The 21,431-nt window shown below is 51.0% G+C and overlaps 6 protein-coding genes across 6 annotated transcripts; 3 read left to right on the plus strand and 3 right to left on the minus strand.

The window, feature by feature from the left end:
- Positions 1 to 266: 266 nt before the first annotated feature.
- Positions 267 to 2,742, minus strand: BDV17DRAFT_282549 (uncharacterized protein; the record flags this gene model as incomplete). The annotated part of the gene is made up of 8 exons (XM_073760218.1): positions 267 to 606; positions 676 to 776; positions 852 to 1,135; positions 1,199 to 1,259; positions 1,316 to 1,427; positions 1,476 to 1,654; positions 1,702 to 1,893; positions 1,948 to 2,742. The coding sequence occupies 8 exons, from the start codon at positions 2,740 to 2,742 to the stop codon at positions 267 to 269; spliced, it is 2,064 nt and encodes a 687-aa protein (XP_073614285.1).
- A 384-nt stretch (positions 2,743 to 3,126) lies between these two features.
- On the plus strand, positions 3,127 to 5,186 carry BDV17DRAFT_266283 (uncharacterized protein). Its single transcript, XM_073758258.1, has 2 exons — positions 3,127 to 4,864; positions 4,913 to 5,186. The coding sequence occupies exon 1, from the start codon at positions 3,694 to 3,696 to the stop codon at positions 4,561 to 4,563; it is 870 nt and encodes a 289-aa protein (XP_073614286.1). The 5' UTR covers positions 3,127 to 3,693; the 3' UTR covers positions 4,564 to 4,864; positions 4,913 to 5,186.
- A 120-nt stretch (positions 5,187 to 5,306) lies between these two features.
- Positions 5,307 to 9,026, plus strand: BDV17DRAFT_299114 (ATP-dependent RNA helicase ECM16; the record flags this gene model as incomplete). The annotated part of the gene is made up of 2 exons (XM_073763819.1): positions 5,307 to 5,565; positions 5,616 to 9,026. Exons 1-2 carry the CDS (start codon positions 5,368 to 5,370, stop codon positions 9,024 to 9,026), a joined length of 3,609 nt encoding a protein of 1,202 aa, XP_073614287.1. The 5' UTR covers positions 5,307 to 5,367.
- An 86-nt stretch (positions 9,027 to 9,112) lies between these two features.
- Positions 9,113 to 9,875, minus strand: cwc21 (U2-type spliceosomal complex subunit CWC21). Its single transcript, XM_073754035.1, has 2 exons — positions 9,560 to 9,875; positions 9,113 to 9,484 (listed from the first exon to the last, which is right to left on the minus strand). The coding sequence occupies exons 1-2, from the start codon at positions 9,782 to 9,784 to the stop codon at positions 9,200 to 9,202; spliced, it is 510 nt and encodes a 169-aa protein (XP_073614288.1). The 5' UTR covers positions 9,785 to 9,875; the 3' UTR covers positions 9,113 to 9,199.
- Positions 9,876 to 10,731: 856 nt separating this feature from the next.
- On the minus strand, positions 10,732 to 13,595 carry BDV17DRAFT_282551 (mRNA-binding protein PUF3; the record flags this gene model as incomplete). Its single annotated transcript, XM_073760219.1, has 6 exons — positions 10,732 to 11,063; positions 11,116 to 11,671; positions 11,722 to 12,000; positions 12,049 to 13,310; positions 13,372 to 13,510; positions 13,566 to 13,595. The coding sequence occupies 6 exons, from the start codon at positions 13,593 to 13,595 to the stop codon at positions 10,732 to 10,734; spliced, it is 2,598 nt and encodes an 865-aa protein (XP_073614289.1).
- Positions 13,596 to 20,514: 6,919 nt separating this feature from the next.
- On the plus strand, positions 20,515 to 21,054 carry BDV17DRAFT_292453 (uncharacterized protein; the record flags this gene model as incomplete). The annotated part of the gene is made up of 1 exon (XM_073762370.1): positions 20,515 to 21,054. The coding sequence occupies one exon, from the start codon at positions 20,515 to 20,517 to the stop codon at positions 21,052 to 21,054; it is 540 nt and encodes a 179-aa protein (XP_073614290.1).
- Positions 21,055 to 21,431: the final 377 nt, after the last annotated feature.

A 21,431-nucleotide genomic window follows, 5' to 3' on the forward strand; every position in this document is an offset into this window, starting at 1 on the left:
TTTTTTTTTTTTTTTTTTTTTTTTTTTTTTTTTTTTTTTTTTTTTTTTTTTGGCTATATACACAACATAGACTAGTAGTATGCGGTAATATTGTATATCAAAAGTTGATTTACATATAAATAACTTCTGCACTCCACCTTTCTTAAAGTAACTACTGGTACTAGAAGGAGGTTATGGAGAATGATACCGAAATCGATGTAGATAGATCTAGCTATACAACGAGCAGCCCAATGAGGCGAGGTCTCTCTCACTTTCCTATGATATTCTCACCCCCAAGACTGCGACCACGGCTTCCTTGACCCCGGAACCCCAAGTCTCTGACCCGGTAAGCGCATCGGCACTGGGACGGTATCCTTGAAAATATTCAACAGGTTCGCATCCTCCTCTTTGCCTCTTTCTACTTCTTTCCCGTTCTCTTTCTCTCTCTTCCCTTGCGCTTCGGTCTCATCTTCTGTTTCGCTTTTGGTGCTTGGATACGACGTTAACCCCGAGCTTTCGCTTTGTTTCTTACTCTCTTCTTTCAGTACTGGTACTATAACACCGCATTCCCAGTTTCGACAGTTGAGTTTGGGTTGTTTTGTTGTTCTGTCGGTGACGAGGCGGCCCCTGTGGAGGTATGCTTGTTAGCTTATGATTCTATTTAGGAAGAGAAGGAGGAAAGGAAGATGAACGTACCAAGCGCTCTCAGAGCAATTTGCACTTCCGACGTACGCCCAGCCGAGACATTGAGTGTTATCTGGGAGGAAGATGGGCTCGTCTGGCTGGACGTAGAGGATCTGTATACATTTCGATTTGGTTTATTAGCATTCTTTTCTGCCCGGTCACAATGCCTATACTTTCAGGGAAAGTACCTTATTATGCATAAGCAGTCCCTCCCTCGCACTAACACAATCCCTCAGTACGTGTTTCGGAAACTTGCCGTTATCGAGCCATTTATCCTGAAAACATATCGTTCCCGCGGAGTTTGGACCGCCCTTGGATCTGTGGATCGTTTCCTGAGAGGGGTAGTAGACGCGGACTCGATCATTCCACTCATCGGCAGTGGATTCGTGAATAAGGCGGCGCGGGTCAGATGGGGATTTTGCGGGGAAGGATTTTGTGGTTCGGAGGGTTAGCTCTGTGAGGCCGGTGTCTCCTGTAATTGTATGTAAGGTTAGCTGTTTTCATGAATTATGACCGGTTGGTGATGAACACTGACCCTGCGCGGCAAAGTATAAACTTTTTATGAAGTCGGAGTTTAGGGAACCGAGAGAGGATGTCTGGGTTGTTAGTACACAGGCTCGAGAGGTCCTAGTGAGTGATGACGGGTGCATACCACAAAGTCAAGGTTCATCGGTCTGTCAGCTCGCAATCCGAGAGCTCCTACCGAACGACCTAGCCCGCAGTATCCGGTCCTTCTCCATGAAGTTCCTGAATGCGAACCACCACTGGTGCTGTTAGTAAGTTGTTGAACGGGTCCAACGTGAGAGACAAACATGGTATGTATGAATGCGAACTTTGCAGTCTTGCTGAAGTCAAAGTTATCCAGCTTCGCAATGATGTTTTCGTGCAAGGTGCTAGCCTTGAGAAAGTAAACGAGATCGTTGTAGAAGCTTGTTTTAGATTCACTCGGTGCTGGGGGATCGCTCTTTGGTAGATCAATGAGGAAGACACTCTAGGCAATGTCAGTCTGCTACAGCATGACGAGTAAGGGTGTTATACATTTTCCATAACGCCTCCCTCCTCTCCCCAGTCAAATGGAGTGAGGTTCGCCGTTGGCACCGCAATACGAAGGTATTTTACATGGAAAAGGAGCATGAGCTTAGAGTGCATGCAATTGACCTGACCGTCCATTGGCGGGAAGCAAAGGCGTAGGGTCTTGATGTGTTTTGTTTCTTCTTCATATTGACGTTTCTTTCTTCGTTAGCCAAGATTTATACTGCACAGTAGATGTCAGAATGAACGTACTGTAGCTTCTTCTTTTGCTTGCATGATGAGTAGAAGCCGATTCTTCGTTAAGTCAACCTTTTCAAACAGCCAGTCCATGTCCCACATGAATGAGCTGATGACCCCCAGCTCAAGATCTTTGCTCTGAAGGACCTCTTCGATCTTGATATCGTCGCCCGATCTGCGATGACCGAACGCGAAGGTCTTCTTAACCGTCCCCTCCGGAAACTGGACAGACGGGACCGATGACGGCACAGATGATGGTATAGATGGCGTTACGGATGACGGTGCCGGTGCAGCTCGAACACTGCTACTATCCTGCTGGATTTCTGTTCGTAGTTGCTTCAGTCCTCGTTGTTCAATAGCAGGTGCCTCCTCAGCCTTCCGCTTTGCAAGTCGTGCAAGGCGCTCCTCCTCCATCTTCTGGCGGTCTAGAGCCTGGAACCCTCCACCGGTAGTTCCAGGTTGCCTCTGGTCTTTCGCTTGGGCCGAAGCGATCGACTCCGTCGAAGGGACAGAAGTAGAAACTTCCTTAGACGAGCCGCTGATCACCCCAGAATCCTGTAAAGACAACGCGATGGCCCTTTTTATATCCTCATCGTCTTCTTCTGCATCGTCAATGACGCTTGCTTCGCGGCTGGCTTCTGAACTAACGACTGATTTGGACTTAGGAAAGACGGGTATCACTTCATCATCAGTGTCTCCTGTTAGATCTACCACGGACGTGTCATGGTTATTGGCTTTCCGAACGGGAGAAGGGGCTTGACCCAAGGATGCAGCAATAGCTGCTCTGAGGTCTTCGTCATCAGAGTCCATTATAACTGGGACAGTTGGATGTATCTGCATAAAGATTCGGAAAGTCTAATCGCTCAGGTGCGGTAGTCCGAAAAGCTTGCGTCGAGGTCTCAGGAGGAAAGACCCTGGGTGTTGTCACTCGTATGCTTTGCTACTGCGGCGACGACTGTTTACCTCGCTTAAGCGCAAAAATCGCGACACGATTGCGCGATTGAATGGCTGCCATCGACACAAAGATCATTTAGATAGACTCAGAATTGGGATCCAAGTTGATGTCGATGACTCCATGGATAAAGAAGGTGTTGTTGATGAGTTGGAAGTAGGAAGTTGTTGAAGGACAGGCTTACTTGCCGAGCGCACGTGACCTGGGATTTCAGGGCTGGAGAGTAGGTAGGGTAGATAAAGTGAACATGTATTAGAATTATACTATACCTTCTCTAAGTTAGTATGAATGTGTATATCTTCCGGTTGTATGCTATATTGAACAAGTGGAGGGTGTGGTAATTGAGGGACACAATTCATCCAGTATCATCAAGTCCAGTCCCGATAGCCCCATGAGTATGAATCAACCACACCATAAGAGCACATTCAGTGGAATCAGACCTGGAGCTTTCCCCGCCTATTTAAACATGATACGAAACTCGCCTCCCCATTGATTGCGCTGAAAGGCCAGAGGAGAAACACAACGCTCTTTCATCGAAACCATTTATGGAGACAGTTACAGTTCTGAGGACATAACACAACCAACCCTTCAGTTTTCTGGCAACTCTTTCCATTATCTCAACCAGTCTTACTGTTGAATTGATCTGAAAAGACACTATATATCCACATTTGCCAGGCGGCCGAGTTGAAAAATGGTCTGGCAGGCTGCATACACGAAACCGAAGCCTGTTATAGCACAGCACTATAACCGTCTGAAGCCGGAGAACCCTCCGTAGGTTGTCTTCAAAGGATGACTAGCAAATTCTGCTAATGTGTCATGGATGCAGTGTTGACATGCGTTTCTTCAAGACGTTATGTGATGACGACGGGGACAACTGTGGATTTGAAGACCGTGGCACACAACCCTCATATCACAAGACCCTCGTCGCAGAAGGTTCCAAGATTGTGAGAGGTGATCTGAGGGACGGAGACCGGCGCAGCTCCTGCTATCTCTATCGCCTCCCGCTCCACGTCAGAATGCGGATTTATCAATTCTTGTTCAAGCATGACTTCAGCTCGCTGGAGATCGGACGGCTAAAGCGCACAGGCATCGGCAACTTAGCAATCCTCAGAGTTTCGCACATCATCTACCACGAGGCGTCAATAGCTCTATACCATTCACTCAGCTACCGCAAGCTCCTTCTCCGAACATATAGCAGCTATTCCGCGAGCCTCCTAACCCGCTTTCCCAAGCTTTTGCAGTGTTGTGGTAACCGGCAGCCCCCCTGTCATAGCCATAAGATTGGATGGCACCGCCCGCTTGGATCGGTGTTGCTCTTGCTTGGATCGACTGACATGAAGACGGCCTTACAACGACGGTGGTCCTTTATGCAATTCCTCGCATCGCTGTCGAAACACGGGCCCATTCACGTTTATAATCTGACCGTAGTCGCAAATGACAACTGGAATGTGGCTGGCTTCGATGAAGGCGTCTTGGTCAAGGCTCTGTTCAGTGGAACACTCGAGTTTCTCGGAAAGTTGAATTTGAGGGGGTTCAATGAACAAGAACGGAACCGCCTCGTAAGGCTAATCCATGATTTGAAGCTTCCCGGCTTGAAGCTCGAGAGGCAGAAGAGGAAGATACAAGGACATGGTTTCTCCGTCTGGATTTGTGAGTCGCCCCGCCCTCCCATGAGTTGAGTGCCTAGATGCATTGGAGAACAAGGTCTATGACCGCGAAGAAAACGTCTCGATCAGCTTCAGCTGTCTGCAGCCCGAGCCCGAGAACAAGCAGACGATTCTCCTGCGGTGATTGGGTGACGATGGCGCTGGCAATTTGACGAGCATATAGCTGACCAACAACTTCATGTCCAGGAACACGACCACCGAGGATAGAAGTGGCGGTCAAGTCACTCAACGGAAGAAGACCGTCATCCGCAAAGTCAGGAACTCGATGTTGGCCTTCCGTGCCTGGATTCTTGTTCTCCAGCGGAACATGGAGCTGTGAGCGGTTAGCGCATTTCTGGTATCTTTTGGCTGATTTACGAACCCAATGACCAAGTCGACCTTTTTGAGATATAGTAATTAGGATCTTGTCACTGAATTTTATGGTTGTAACATCTGTGTGGACTCCTTTGATTTCTCCAGACACTCGCTTGGTGGCTGCGGGGAATGGGAGATCCAGATTGAGGCCGTTGAGGCCGAGGGTGTCTGCCATGGCTGTGATCTATGCCAAGTTAGATTTGACCTTGGCTTTTGATGTAAATTGAGAAAATGGCGCGACAACAGTTGATATACAAACGGGCATGCTGGAAGAAAACAAACAACAAGCAATGCTCTGCATAGTGAGGGGAGAGGCGGTGAGCCTATCAGTACCACTTGCTGGCAGAAACTCACCGCTGCCGGAAATTTTCTGGACTTCTCTCGATATCAGTAGCAAGTTGACGACTTCTACACTCACACTTTCCGGTTGTTATTGCTCTTGAGGAGGGATAAGGCGATAAGATGCCTAAGTTTGTCCCTCGTCAAAGAAAGCAGCGGCATCGGCAGCAGGCGAACCCTGTGGCCGACACCAATGCGACGGAGATACCGCCTCTCACCAAATCCGAGAAAGAAGCTCGGAAGGAGAAGTTGCGCGAGGAATTGAAGGCGCAACATCCTAAGATATCTGCCAAAAAGCAGAAGCGTCTGGACAAGTATATTGTGGGTCTAGAGTCGGCAAACTTTCTGATTTCCATACTAACGCCATCTAGGAAAACAAACTCAAGAAAGAAGAGAACATCGAGCTACTCGAGAAGCTCTCACAGTCAAAGGTCGAAGTCGCCGGTCTTCAAAAATCGAAGGAGCTTGGGAAGCGGAAGCGAGAAGATGAAGAAGCCGCGACACAGATTATAGATGCCGCCGAAGAACGCAATGCGCCGGAATGGTCTAGCGACGAGTCGGACGATGAATTACCCCGAACAAAAGCGGTCTCTACCGAGAAGACAACTGAATCTAAAGAACAAGCGGCGCCAAGTGTAATGAGCGGTATTGGGTTAAAGCGGCCTCTTGAACTCGGTCCCGACGGTTTCCCAATCCTCAAAAAGCGAAAGCGCGCACCGAAAGCGGCCGCGAAAGCGACGCTGAACGAGGTACCGTGGGAAGGATTTGACTCGGACGATGAGGGCAAGAATGAAGATATACAGGTTGATGATAAACCAGATATGGAGGACAAAGAAGAAGAGAAGTCCGATTCTGACGATGAATCAGAAGATGCATCAAGTCAAGAGAGTGACGATAATGAGGATGAAGACGAAGACAGCGAGGTGGATGATGAAAATGGAGAGGAGGACGATGATGATGACGAAAATACTGACCGACGCATCAAGCCCCGACAGTCGGCCTTCAAATCATGGGCCAGGCAACAGATCAATGATGTTGTCGGCTTTGAACCTACGACCGGCCCGATAACCTCAGAGCCGCAAGACATACCCGAGTCCGCGATACCAAAGAGAGCTCCCGAAGAGGAACCGCTACCCCTGGAGCTTCAAGTCACCAAAGGCAATCCTTACCGCAAAGCCTTCAGCGTCCAAGTCGACCGACCCGAAGAAGTCCAAGAAGCGCGTCTCAAGCTCCCCGTCGTCGGCGAAGAACAGAAAATCATGGAGGCAATCCATAACAACTCCGCAATCGTGATCTGGGGGGCTACTGGAAGTGGTAAAACAACACAACTCCCGCAGTTCCTCTTTGAATCCGGATACGGGAACCCGGAAAGCGGAAACCCTGGCATGATTGGTGTCACGCAACCCCGTCGAGTTGCCGCAGTCAGTATGGCGAAGCGTGTGGGTGATGAGCTGGGACGGTATTCCTCCCAGGTGTCTTACCAAATCCGGTTCGAGAGCACGGCCTCCAGCAAAACCGCGATCAAGTTCATGACCGACGGTATCCTCATTCGAGAGATTGCCGAAGACTTTTCTCTCAGAAAATACTCAATCATTGTGATTGACGAAGCTCACGAGCGTAGCGTCAACACGGACATCCTTATCGGCATGGTCAGCCGCATCGTCGACCTGCGCAAGACCATGAGCGAAGAAGATCCATCAGTCAAGCCACTGAAACTCGTAATCATGTCTGCCACCCTCCGCATTTCTGACTTTACACAGAACGCGAGCCTTTTCCGCCAGGGTCCACCACCTCTAGTACAGGCAGAGGGCCGCCAGTACCCTGTCACCGTCCACTTCTCTCGACGGACGCATCGTGATTACGTTGAAGAGGCCTTCAGGAAGGTCTCCCGGGGCCACCGTAAACTCCCCCCAGGAGCTATTCTTGTGTTCTTAACCGGACAGAATGAGATTAGACAGCTCTCCAAGCGTTTGAAGCAGGCCTTCAAACCCACGCAGCGTGGGGAAGCAACTCAAGCTAAGGTGCAAATTTCCGCGAAAGAAGCACCATTAGAGGCCGAGGACCTAGAGATAGGCGAGGCCGATATCTCCAACGCCGCAGCTGATATTGATGACGACGACAGCGATCTAGAAATCACGGGTCTCGACGACCCGGAAGACGATGAGGAATTCAATGTAGCGGGTGAGGGCGAGGAGGCCATGGACTCGTCTACGAAGGTCCACGTCTTACCCTTATACTCGCAACTTCCGACCAAGGAACAACTTCGCGTCTTCGAGCCACCACCCGAGGGATCCCGATTAATTGTGCTGGCAACCAACGTCGCCGAAACCAGTCTTACCATCCCAGGCGTACGGTACGTCTTCGACTGCGGCCGAGCAAAGGAGAAGCAGTACGACCTAGGGACAGGCGTGCAAAAGTTCCAAATCGACTGGATCAGCAAGGCCAGCGCGAACCAGCGTGCCGGTCGCGCCGGCCGAACAGGGCCCGGCCACTGCTACCGACTTTACTCCTCTGCTATCTACGAAGGCGAGTTCGCTGAGTACACAGATCCAGAAATTCTGCGGACGCCGATCGAAGGTGTCGTCTTGCAGATGAAGAGCATGGGTCTTCACAACGTCATCAATTTCCCCTTCCCTACACCACCCAGCCGACAGGGCCTTGTGAAGTCCGAGAAGCTCCTGAAGAATCTAGGCGCTCTCTCAGCCGACGGCAAAATCACCCAGATCGGTAACAGCCTCTCCACATACCCCCTATCGCCTCGTTTTGGCAAGATGGTCTATGTCGGCCACCAACACGGCTGCATGCCCTATGCCATTGCGCTCGTCGCCGCCCTAGCCGTAGGCGACCTCTTCGTACCAGAGAACCAGATCGACCCCGTACCCGGCAAGGATTCCAATGATGAAAATGCAAACGACAAGGGTGTGTACCGCAATTCAGACCGTCTCGAAGACACAGCCCGCGAAAAGCGACACAAGGACTACGCGCGCGCGCACCGTCTCTTCGCCAAACACGACGACACCTCCGACGCGCTCAAGTACCTCTCTGCAATCTGCGCCTACGGGTACGCCCCCGCAGACGGTGGCGAGGCCTTCTGCGAGAAGATGTTCCTCCGCGGCAAGGCCCTCAAGGAGGCTACCCAGCTCAGGCGCCAGTTAACCGATATCGTCCGCACCAATAATCCTGGTCTTCTACAGGCCTACCAAGCCCGACTCCCCGAGCCCACAGAGAAACAAGTTAAAGCGCTCAAGCAGATCATAACAGCGGGATTTATCGACAACGTCGCCATCCGCGCAGATTTAGCCCCCATCCCGCCAGAGATGCAACGGACCCCCAAGCGCGCAATCGATGTGCCCTACCTCACTCTCTTCCGCTCGCGTGAAGGGCTCGCTACAGAACTCCACGAGAAGGCCGTCTTCGTTCATCCAACCTCCGTCCTCTCTAAGCTCTCGCCAAAGGAAATGCCGCAGTACATCATCTACTCGCATCTTCAACAGTCCGTGCCCTCCGTTGTGGCGGGCGATACGCCGAAGATCAGAATGTACCCGCTTGTTACTCCGAGCGGGCTGCAGCTGTCGGCGTTGGCGGCTGGGACGCCGCTGATTGAGTATGGGAAGCCGATCGGCAAGGTTGAGTCTTTGGGTGGTGTGCCTGAGCGACGAGCTTGTTTTGTTATTCCAGCTTTGGTTGGCGAGGCTGGGAGCACGGGTTGGCCGTTGCCGGCTAAGAAGGTAGTGCAGAGGAAAGATCCGAAGGAGGGGTGGGTTATTGAAAAGTTTATGTAGATAGAGAGCATAGCATGATATCCGGTATATATGGCATGGCAATGTATGACTATAGCCTTGCAACGATAACAATGTTTGTGACCCTTTTGGTGCCTATTCATTCATCCACAACACCCTAACGCCCAGCATGAGAATCATATTTCAAAAGAAGGAAAAGCATGTCGAAGAAACATTCAATCCCTCTCCCTCTCCCTCTCCCTCCTCCTCTCAATTTCACCCCTCGCACTCCCAGCAGCCCTATCACTCTCATCCCGGATCCCCAAAGCCCTCCTCAACCGCTCACTCTCCGCAATCTTCGCCTCCGCAGCCTCATGCACCTGATGCGTCTTAAACCCTCTCTTCCCTCCATCCCGCCCACTCCCCTTGGTCCCCCTCGAGCCCACTCCCCTCTCCATCTCAGCAGTTAACCTTTTTCTCACCTCCTCACAAATCTCCTCAATCTCCTCCTCACTCCTAACCTTCTCCCCCTCTTTCCCACTCCCAGCTTCAACCCGCTCATTCTCCTCCTCTAATCTTTCCCGCTCCTCGAGAACCTTCACTTCAATCTCGCGCTTCAGTTCGTGTTCCAGGATGGCCTTGTCCGGTTGGCGCTGTTTGAAACTCGAACCTGATCCGTGATCGTCTTTGTCTTTTAGTGAAGGCGGTGGATAGGGTGCACCGGAACCCATGTTTCGGGGGCGCAGGAAAGCGTGGTTTTTTTGGACGTAGCCGGATGTTCCGCTGCCGCGGGGGGTGGAGAGGCCGACGTTTGAGGACATTGTTGCGCTTCGCTTTCCGAGCTGGTTTGTCGGAGAGGGCTTGATCGTTCGAGTTTGGTTGGAGTGGGGTTGGTGGGAGGATGTGGAGTGGATCTCAAGTTCTTGAAGGAGCTCAAGCCGATTGTGGTGTAAAGGCGTAGTTTAATCGTCAAATGAAAAAGAGCGTGTAGATCTGGAGTTGTAATGGGTTGGAGTTGTATATTTAAGCTTCGAGGCAAATGGGTTCCGCCGAGTCAGGTCCGGCCGAGTGAAGGGTCACGTGATATCCCATCGCCGACATGGCACCACACCCTAGTAGTGGTCAAGATATTGCTGCGACGCACTTTCTGCGCAATTCGCCATGTAGGACTTGTGATTTCAAAGACAGGAGTATAAGAGCAGTGTAATATAGTGTAATAATACCTAATGCCTATGAGCTCATCAAGTACCTAGCAACCTAACTACATACACCACGAAGCAAATCCATCACTAACGAATCATACTTTTCACGAATCGTTCGTTCCCTATGTTCAAAGGTCCCGTGCCCCAAGGTCATCATGTCAAGCGCAACAATCCCATCCATCCCAGACGCCAGCCGACCCTCCATATGTGGACAGAAGAAAAGCAGAACCACGGACAGCAATCGGGGACGTTAAGGGATCCATCCTCGTTTCGCGTAACATCAAAGCAATGAACAAGAAGAGAAGGAAAGAGAAGAAAAGAAGCATCCACAAATTAAACTCTGTATGTGAAGTGAGCAAAGTGTAAATCTCAATCTGTACTCCGGCCATGCCCATGTAGTATTCAGACTCTGCGCCACCGAGCCGTGAGGAATGAAAATCAAAAGATGTAAAAGATCACGCCTTTTGTATGTGCCCACATTAGAAATAAGTAAAGCAATTTGGAAACATCGAAGTTAAGTAACCGGGGAAGAATAGAAATATGTCCGACGAAGAGAACGATCGGGCTTAGTGCACATTGGACGTGACCGCACTTGTCCCATTGGTCTGGTTGTCCGTTGGAGGGGGTGTAGGCGGCGTTTCCATGAAGCGATCCTCCACCGAGCGCTTCAACGGCTGGGGCGACGATTTGTGCGAATGGGGCGGCGTGGTTGACGAATGGTTCGAAGCGGGAACAGCGGGATTCGAATACGGACTCGAGTTTCCAATTAGCTTTTCGAGGGCCGCGATCTGCTTGCCACAACGGTCACGGTCGGTTCTTTTCAATTCTGCTAGGAGAGGTCTGAGCCGCTCAACGGCCACGACACGTGCTTTTCCCTTTAGGTGACCAAGGACCTTCTCTGCAAAGCTGTTAGAAAACACGATTCTGAGACGCTAGGAGGTATCACTCACGGATAACATAGTTCCCGTATTGATCCGACATCAACGAGTTAAGGCACTCATCATTGATCTCATCCGGAGATGTCAATCCCTGAATTATCATTCGACTTTGCACCTCGTTTCCTTTCTCGAGGCACTTTTCGACAACGTTGCTGGCGAACTTGTGCTTGGAATACCAGTAAAGCTTCTCGTTAACCACCTTAATCATGGCAGAGCGATCAGCTTCCCGGCCGTAGCAGATGACGTGCTGAACCACATAATTTCCGTACTGATCCTCAATGAGCTTAGCGGTACAAGCGTGGAGCTCGGCAAGTATGGAACTACGGTCCTCCTCGTCGCAATACTCGAGCATCCGCTGCATAACGCGGCACCCATACATGTGTGTGGCTTGAACCGCCACCTGGCCCTTGAACGTTTCGACAATGCGCTTCGTATACTGTGGAGGAACTTTCTCAATCGCCTTCTGAATCACGTGGTTTCCATGCTGGCATCGAACGCAGCCGATCACATCTGTCTCAAGCTCCTTGACTATTGAGATTTGCTGGTCTGTAAGGACATGCTCCAAAGCCTAGGTACTGTCAAATCCAGCTGCATTTATATCAGAAGGGAAGTCCGTACCTTTTGAACCACTCGGCACCCATACGATCCCTTGGTCAAACTAATCACTTGACCCTTCATACAGTTCGCCATCTTCTTCTTCTGTATCTGATTGCCATGTTCAAACATCTTCTGAATGACATAGTTGCCGAAAATATCCTTCGAAAGCTGTAGGCAATCGGGTAGGATCTCCTGAAACACTCGCTCTTTGTCGTCGCTGTTGGCCACTTCGATCTTGGTTTGGAGAAATCGAGAACCGTGCTGGTCACCACTGAACTCCACGACGTGGCCAGAAATATCCTTGGTCTGGTCAGCTACTAGTGGAGAAATAATTGTAAAAGAACATACCTTGAGCTCCCATTTCCTATTTTTGCTGTTATTGGATTTGAAATCGGCCATAACGGCGCTCATGCTCAGTTCCTGATTCGTGCCGCGCCCAACAGAGGGCCGATTAGCGAGAGCCACTGCGTTCAACTGCGCAACGGGGTCCAGATTCGCCAAAGCGACTGGGAAAGGATAAGGATAGTTGTACGCGGTGGGGAACTGCCGCTGACGGTTTGCATGAGCCATCGGGTAGGAAAAGTCGACAGGCTGGTTTCCAGACAGTCTACTCGCCGCGAGTGGGATCTGGTTGTCTGAGGAGCTGTGTGCGTACCCATTCCGACAACGACGGCCGGAAACAGACCCGTTAGGACGGGAGTTATAGTGAGAACTATCCAGCGCGTACCCAGTGTGCGAATAGAGATCCTGCTCTCTGAGGTGAGGCAAACTTTCCGTTTGGTATGCAGACGCATGAGTTTGAGAGAACGTGTCATTTGCGTATCCTTGCACAGGCTGGTAGATATCCTCCTCGCTTGCACTTTGGTTCCTGAGATGGCTCAATGAACTATCCAAGGAAGCATGAGATATGTATGCCGGACGACTTGCAACGGTATGTACCTCGTTTAATTGCATTCTCTCAAGCTCTGCGTTCAAGTCCGCAGAATCGTTGGCATAATGCCCGTTAAACTGGCTTTCGGAATGGAACGAGGGATAGGCAGAATGTGAAGGCCTCTGAGGTGCAAACGAGGCCGAATTGTGAGATGAGTGCGCATAGTTACTGCGGCTGTTCCGTTGCTGCATAGTATCCGCCAGCGTCTGCGGCACAGCGGATATGCTCAACGACCCGATTTGTTCGGACCTGGGGTTCTCGAGTGGACTTGTGAATCCCGACTGAGCTTGGTACGCCGAGGTCACCGGGGTTCCAGCGTAGACGTTCCTCCGGTCACCGTTGCCGTATAAAGAACGGCTTCCCATGACACTCGCTTCGCCAACAGGAGAGATTCGTTCCGATCCAGAATCTAGATAGTTTCGCTGGCCCACACTTGGTGATGGGCCTATGCCGGACGATGCAGGTTGTGCAAAATATCCTGCAGCATCGCTGGCTTCGGAGAGCGCAGTAGCGCTCCGATCGGCAGATCGGCTTTGGACAGGAGATATAGTCATTCCGTTGCTCTGAGGCCGCGATGGCCAGGGAACATTTCGATGGGTATTCCAGCCATCAGACTCAGAGGACGCTAGTAGGGAGCTGGAGCCTGACACTCCGTCCAGCGAAGCACGCGCGGCGGAGTCTAGAGAGAGCGGGTCGCGTCAGCAAATCGCTCGCTTGTAGCACCCAAGTCGAATACATACCAGCCGAGGAATTCGTCCATATTCCGGTCCCGGCCCAGCCTGAACTTCCGCTCAGGCCACTGCCGATACTCCCATGAGTTCCACGGGTCCGCTGGGAGGGAGCTGGAGGCGGCATATTGGCGCCGCCGTTCGATTGGACCTATTCATGTATCAGTTACCGTACTAGATAGTCACTGGCTTTGGCAGGAACTGACTCTTCTTGGATGTCCTGCGGTGACTGTCATTTCATACACACCGCGTAAAAAATCGCCACTATATATTCCCTTGTCCGAATGTCCGCTAGAACTATATTTCAATCGTCGTATAATCGGTGGACGTCTGTAGTCGTTTTTTTTTTTTTTTTTCAGAGTGGCAAAATTATGGGTGGTGTAATGGCACGAGCTCCCTGAATCAATAACGAGCGGCACGAGGGTCAGTCATACAGCGAATACGAATTTAGCGTTGGTGCAGTGATTGATGAGACTCACCAAGTAATGGGTGCCCGAGCGAAGGGGCAGAGGTATAGGAACAAGAAAAAAGTCCGAAAAGCGGGTTATGTTTTGATTCAAACCGAAGCCAAGCGGCGTCCGAGGGGGATTGAAGGGGTGACGAAAGGGAGGAATAGTGGCAGGCGAGAGAGAAAACGAAAGATGTCAAACAAAGAAGTGTAGACGCGAGATAAAACGCAAGGTGATGCCAATCTCTCCCTTTTCGTTTGCCAGCCAAAAGCTCAGCAAGTAACCGTAGACCCAATTTGTTGTCGAAAGATAACCGCGATGTTATTGCGCTCCGGGCATGCTCAGCAAGCTCGAATTTCGCAAGACGCTCTTGAACAAGGCTAGCGGAGGGAAAAAATTGCGGTTCCGTATAGTCGGCAAGCTTTGGAAGCTTGAATGGGTCGTAGCCGCAAGGAGGGGGGGTGGGGGAAGGGTTAAGTGAAATTGCAGCTGGTATGGAAGGAGAATGTGCCTGTTGCGCAAGTCAAGAAGCGATCCGCCGTGATTAGTGGAGCGTCGAAGAGTGGGAATGTGAGCGAGAGGCAAAGCACGGCATTAACGTCGAGCAGCTGTGACACAGGAGCAAGCAAGCATGACACCCAGAACGGCTGGATGGGATTGATAGCTCGACCTTTATCGCGGGAGACCGTCGTCGAGGCTGCACAACTTTGAGAGGGAGGCAAGCGGGATGAGAACGGCCGGGAAGCCGAGAAGGGAGTAAGAATAATGTGAGGTAAATAGACGTAGAAGCGAGGCTTCAGGCAGGGCGTGCGAGGCAAGGTAGGTAGAGGTCGTGGTGGAGGAGGGAGGAAGGGTAGCACAGAAGCAGCGATAAAAAGAGCCCGGGGCGGAAGAGATTGAGAAGCGAAGCAAGGCAAGTGAAGGGAGCAGTGAGTAATTAGAGAAAGCGAGACTAAAAGAATTAATATGTAAAAAGAAAATATGGGCAGATTGCTGGACAGCTGGAGGGAAGGTGACGATGGATCGTGGAGCGAGGAAAAAGCGATAGATAAGGCCAGGCAGAGCTGGAAAAAAGATGCTGCGGGCTGGAATCTCTAGGCTGGTTTAAGCTCTAAGGTACCGCTGGGGCCAGATCCAGCCAAGCCGTCAACCCTTCACTCCTCGGTCTCGACGAGAGATACAACTCTCTGAGTTGACTTTCGGATTATCTTGATTGAAAATTCTACATGGGATTCTCCATATCATGACTCATGAGCATCAATCGTCATTCCCTTTGGCCCGCGACTCTGCCTCTCATCCCGACCGCTTGCGTCATTCTCGCACACCATGGTTCGATGCGCAGGGACTCGTCTCAGGAACAAGATAACTCCTCAAACATGACGGCTACAATGATAACAAAGACATTGTCGCGGTCTTGAATGTTCTTCCAGACGGTATACTGCCGGATACCACCTCCGATCTCGCTGTCGTGCATGGATCGGACCCTTCAGAATCAGTTACCGGTTCCGTGCTAGCTTTACGATCAGACCGGAGCAACTAAGCCCAGCCAACTGGATCCACTAGTTTAGCCCGATAACTGAATTGCAACGAGCCTTCAATGCGACAATAAGCTTTGTCTCGCTGGTACGTCGCCGGGCAGAGACTGTGAGCTTGCTGCTTGCTGATGAGGTAAGTCAATAGTGTATCGATGCTGGACTTGTGCTGGCACAGCACCCAATTCCACATTCGCGCTCATGCCCATGCGTTCTCAGGGATTGGAGGCTCCGCGCATTTAGATTATGGGGTCACTTCCTGCTTACTATCAGCCTAAAAACAATTGCTGATGATCGACTCTGCCTATACTGGCACGCACGGCGCACCTCCACCAAATGCTGCTCCTAGGAGCCGTCCCTTACGGCGTGATGATCCCACTGCTTTCTGATTCACCCGGATCTCAAGGGTCCGGCTCCGCAGTGATCATGATGATGCGAAATCGTCGAATTCTTATTTTCTTCGCGTCCCGAGGTCGAGCACATCACAGCGACGGGGGTTAGTTCCAACGGCCCCCTATCTCTTGGTGCAATGGTTGCTTCACTAGCAATGTTCTACACTAGCGCACGTTCCCCAATCCTTGCCCGAACGGCGTCAAGGAATGAGAGACCAGGAATGAGAGACAGACCCATTGGACTATATTTGCGCGGAGATCATTGCCACCCAGCCTCCCCCCCCCCCGGCCCCCGGGCCCCTTACATACCTCCATGATGGGGGCGGGGATCCATACTCATTAGAGCTGGTGGAAATGCTTCTCAGTACAACGCTAAGAGGTGTTTGGCTCGGGTTTTTACCATTTGCAGTGCGAAGCGCGAATCCATTCCCGGCACCAGATACCCGCGCCGTGCTTCGCTCTGAGAGAACATCCTCAAACGTCACTGGAGAATCACAGGAACCACTACTCCCGAATTCTCGAGCCGACATGTTTCTATCTCTCCTCTGCCGTGAGCCTACACTTGTCGCCACCCATGGAACTATGAACTATACAGATCCATCTAAGGAGTTCCGGTATTCCTCCCCGCAGGCAGCCAGCCGCGAAGTATCGGCCTGGGCATCCAAGCGATAGAACTCAGAGGAATGTCTTCAGCATTCTAGAGCACTGGATCCGTTGTTATCCGCAACCGAACTGGACAGTTCCGGGTCCTTAGGTGAGTCCGAGACTGAGATCAAAGTTCGGCATCTTTTCTTGAAAATGTAGCGATAAACTCTCCAGCACATAGTACCAGAGCCTCAGGGTTCGGAAAGATACGCCTTCTCTTTACAAGAATTCGCAGGTAAATGGCACTATTAGCGTTGTACTTCGAGTCCAGGGTTTTGGCTGCAGAATCCTTGAGATGTAGGGCCGGAGTTAAGGAAAATATATCACCGGAAAGGACCACACGCAGTTGCAGTGACTTCTACTCATAATGACCAGTCCTCTAGTCGCAGCTCCTTATTCCACCTACTAGGCCCTGACTTCTGTAAATTTCCAATGTAACTCTGTTAACCTTGCAGAGAATTGCCAGCTCAGGTCCGAGTCCACAATTCCAGAACTATAGTGTCATAGCTCGAACGCCCGGTTTTCGGTTCTCGACGAGGTAGACTCCAGCTGACTGTCCACAGTCTAGACGATGCTACTTCTTCTCTGAGAAAAAAAAATTAAGACACGACAGGAATCACTACGGTACACTTTTGCAAAGTATACCCAAAGTGTATATTGACGCAACAGAGCAAAAATATAAATCTCCCGCTAGAAAAGAGAGGTCAAGGAAATGCACGGGTCTCGGAATTGGTTGCCTTTCCATCTTGCTGTCATAAATCAATTTCTCCTTGATGATGTGTAGTTGTTCGGAAAAGTATGTATTGACTTCCATGCCGTGTCAGAAGGTTTATTCACCAGGGCCGTTTTTCCTATTCGCCATCAGCCTCGTGCTGCCAGGTGGTACCTAACAGCGGTCTCGGGAAAGTTTGGCGTCGGCGGTAGACGGACATCGGTCTCGAGTGCCGTTTACTACTAATACTGCAGGTGTTGTTCTATTAGGGCCCGTTCTCGCTAGCTAGCTAGATAGGCTTCGAATATTCAACTCTGTTGCACTCAAGAGGTATATGTAGAAGTCTTTGGAAGCTGGTAGAAATATGGAGGGAGCTGCAGTCCGCAGAAAGCTTATTAGGGGGCAAGTACTTAGATGAACTGGTTCCCTTTCTTTTCCTTCTGTTCTTTCACTTCTCTTCTCCCTCCTTCGTCACCGGTTGGAATGATAATGAGGTGATGTGACGATATGAGTCATACCGGAACTGTCTTGCCGCCTTCGGCACTCTGCCGACGAGTACCTACTTTCGCAAAGTTCGAACATTCTTGCCTGGGCAAAGCGCAGTACCGGAAACTACGACGGCCAAGTCGCTTCGAGTATCAACTTACGGGCCCGGATTCCTACTCCAGCTCGGTTCTTCTTTGACTTTCGTGGGATCTTGAAAATATCTTAAAAATCTCAAACCCTAGTGGCGAAACTCACGATTGGGATCAGCGAGGTCCAGCTTGCGAACGAACTGCCGGCACTCCAATGATGACTTCGTGGCCCGATGACTTCTGTGAGTCCGGCGCTCTATCGCGAGGTTTTGTACAAATTTCGACGCAAACCCACGAAAAGGTCCGACTGTCGAAAGTTGACTCATTTGCGACAGACTGAAACCCTGAGCGAAACACTATCAGACCCCTATGACAGGAAGGAGCGAGGCTGGGATTGCATCGGAAGGCACGATGGTTGTTCAGATATAGCGGAATCGAGCGAGCTAGCGTTCGCGACACCCATAGCACGCTCAAAAGTCGGAACCGGTGCGGAGCTTTTCTTGTGCAATTATGGATCCGTGGACAGGCAGCGTCCAGTCTCGAAGATTGACTGTACGAGAAAATCAACGCTGGGCGGAAATAGCAACCGTAGACATGAGTACTGGTCTATCTCAGTACAGTGGTAGACTCAAGCGCTGGAGCTGGAGGAATCGGGCCTTTACGGAAGGGTGTCGTCACAAGTCACTCGTACCCTTCGCAGCGGAATGGAATTGAGCTTTTCTCTGGCGAGATCACAAGATTCCCGTGCGCCCCTTCCAGCTCACTACACTGCTCTGCACAGAGACTGAAGCTGTTTTTCACTGGAAGTCCCAGCTGATAGAGACACATGCTATACCGACCACAGAGCTCTTTTCCTGATGATCTATATACTGCTCCCTCTTTCGCATTGGCCCAGTGACCGTGGAGCTGTCTTTGAAGCGGGCCTCTCCGATCCACACCAGGTGGTAGTTGCTGGGTTCAGCAAAGCCTGGTGCGAGAAGTTGACCTGAGTGCAGCTTTGAGATGTAAATACAACCTAAGGACACGCCTTTCTGATGAACTGCGGTCTATTAGCCCTTCGAGCAATATTGGGCCCGGGGGTGTGGGTTTAACAGTCCATCAGTAAGGTCTGCAAGGCCTTAGTTCATCAGAAAGGCGTGTCCTTAGGTTGTATTTACATCTCAAAGCTGCACTCAGGTCAACTTCTCGCACCAGGCTTTGCTGAACCCAGCAACTACCACCTGGTGAGGATCGGAGAGGCCCGCTTCAAAGACAGCTCCACGGTCACTGGGCCAATGCGAAAGAGGGGTGTTGCACTCTTCTCCCGAGATTTAGCAGTCCGGGTAACATGACTTCACTATCAAAAAAGCGAAGCATGTTACTCTTCAGAACGTTGAGCTCGGGGTTGGCCTCATGGACCAAAGAATATGTATGTTTTCCCGATCGCACTGTAGTGTCTGCGGCATCGTGGTGTCAGCCTGATAGCGGCCATAGACATACCTATCCACCCCGCAAGCTCCATTTGTGATGTAGCTACTGGAGCATACGGAACCTCCCGCATCCGATCAGGCCAATACCGACTCCCGTGGCCCCGTCACGTGTGTGGACACGAGGGTTTTCAGAGAACAAGCTGACCGACCGATGAAGGGACCGATAGTAGTATTCCTTTGTGCGTTCGTGGAACAATCATAGTGACCGGAGGGCGGTGCGGACGAGGCTGGTGTGTTTCCGGAAGCTCTCCATGGTGCTTGTAGGACTCTGGCGACTTCAGAGTAATCACAATGATACTATGTTGGTCCGCTGAAAGGAGGGCGATTAACCATAGTTTAGTAACACAATGTTGGAGGTCCCTGGCTGACAGGAGACAAAGAGCATTGACCGCGCGTCGTTGTCAACTTAAAATAGAATGGCACCAAAGCCTCACTGCTATTCTTGGCAAGGGTCATCATTATTGATGAAATGATGACGGCGCTTTGCGCCGACTGCCGGTCTGCCAGGCTCGCACTCGCAGACAATGCTCAAGTTGGCTCACCAAGCTAATGCGAGTGACTGGGTTCGTGATCAGGAGACCACGAATGAAGAGGACGGATGGAATTGAGATGGGGAGGGTCAGGAACGCTGGCAGTGTGATAGGTTGAGGCCGGATATTGCAGTGTTTAGTGTGAGTTAGCACAGGGGCAGTCGCCAAACAAACAAAGGGCCGGTGGGGCGTTGCGTCCTTCTGGCTGGGTTAGTGTCTGTTAGATCAACAGCCGGCTGTTCTGGGCCTCTTGCGCTGGAGTCTGCTCCCATTCTCGCCTAAGCGCCCTTGCTGCACGGTGCTGGAGCCTGGACGACCACTCGCCTTGGTCACTCTGGTGTGCCGCTCGGCGCTCTCCCTTTTCCTCGTCTCTCCCAACCCTCCTTTACACTCTTTTTTTCCCTTGTCATCCTCCTCTCCTTCGAGTTTCATCTTTTATCCCACCTTTGACGTTCCTTCTTTTGAAGCAGGTGTCAGTTTCACTCTTTCAACTGTTCACTTTGCTGTCCATTCTTTCCTTAGCCATCCTGGCCTGACTCCCCCTTGAGATCCCAACCGACCACCTGCACGATCCGATACTCGTCGAATCACCGCAAATACTCACCGACCCGATACATTCCCTCTTTCTAATCGATCTGAAAACTACGGAGTTGTCTTCGAAGTTCTCACATTTTCGCGAACTACTGAAACGTCGACTACCCTGCTTTTGTCTCAGGAAATCCACCAACATACCGAGGGTCGGCACAGCAACACCTTGAATTCTCGAATGTACATCGCTATCGCCAGCACCTTTAACGTTCTCGCATAACCTTATTCGCTGCAAACGCGCCCCAGTAAAAATTACCACCAGGATGCAGAGACTGAATCAACTTTTTGCGAGAGATGAGGACGACAGCGGTCTATCCGAGGCTACAGTCGACTTGTTGATCTCTCTCTTGGTCCTCGTTCTCTTCGGTATTGTCCTCATCGGTTGTCTCCTTGTCCTACGTCGCAGGCGTCAGAACCGCCAGAAGCTTGAACTTCCGGTGCACAATGGTCAATGCCAGCCTCACCACCGCAGCATGGAAATCGTCTCACATTCGAAGAAGGGAAGTGAATCGTTGTTTGTTATCAGTGAAAGATCCAAGTTCATGGAGAACTCCTCCAGCCCGCCGCCGAGTCCAGTGCCAGAAATCCGCATCACATTCCCTGAAGAGGAGGATGATTCTGGGAAACGTCAGTCTGGCAAGGTCGTGGTCGTGCGGATCAGTGAAGGTGGAAGCGTTGGTCTTGAGCCATACCATGAACAGCTGCCGCCGTACCAGACAAGCGACGCAGACCGTTTCCAATCCTTGGACATCGAACGCATCGGCGGATTGAAGGACAAAGAAGACGCTAAAAGATGGGGCTAAGCACCAACAACGACGGCCAATCCATTATTTCGCGTCTTCCTGAACAAACGCACATGTCACCGTTTTATCCTGCCCCGCACTTCCACGAACCACCTAACTCAAGACTATGAGGGGGAGAACATCTACTCCAATCTTGCTGTCTATCTCCACGATTTTGACTCAACCTGTACCTGCAACTTGCATATACGCAGCATTTATGCTGACTCAATCGCCTAGCGGAACAGCCTTATTCAAGCCGTTGTACGGTCATCCCTGTTTGTCTGGTGACCTAGCATGAGGTCGGCGAACTTGAACGTGGATAGGCACTTGGCATGCGCTTAGCAAATCTCGTCCGTGGTCTTGTTTTATCTCTGTGATTTTTCTCTCTTGCGGCGTTT

The sequence above is a fragment of the Aspergillus undulatus genome (assembly GCF_047715775.1).
Source record: "Aspergillus undulatus strain CBS 261.88 unplaced genomic scaffold BDV17scaffold_33, whole genome shotgun sequence".
Classification (NCBI taxonomy): Eukaryota; Fungi; Ascomycota; class Eurotiomycetes; order Eurotiales; family Aspergillaceae; genus Aspergillus; species Aspergillus undulatus.

Bases quoted from the DNA above. Each gene is read 5' to 3' on its own strand.
- BDV17DRAFT_266283 (XM_073758258.1), top strand. From the start codon at position 3,694: ATGTGTCATGGATGCAGTGTTGACATGCGTTTCTTCAAGACGTTATGT.
- cwc21 (XM_073754035.1), bottom strand. From the start codon at position 9,784: ATGTCCTCAAACGTCGGCCTCTCCACCCCCCGCGGCAGCGGAACATCC. The intron at 9,485-9,559 runs GTTCTCGAGGAG...GAGGGGGAGAAG, and splicing joins AGCGCGAGATTGAAGTGAAG to GTTAGGAGTGAGGAGGAGAT.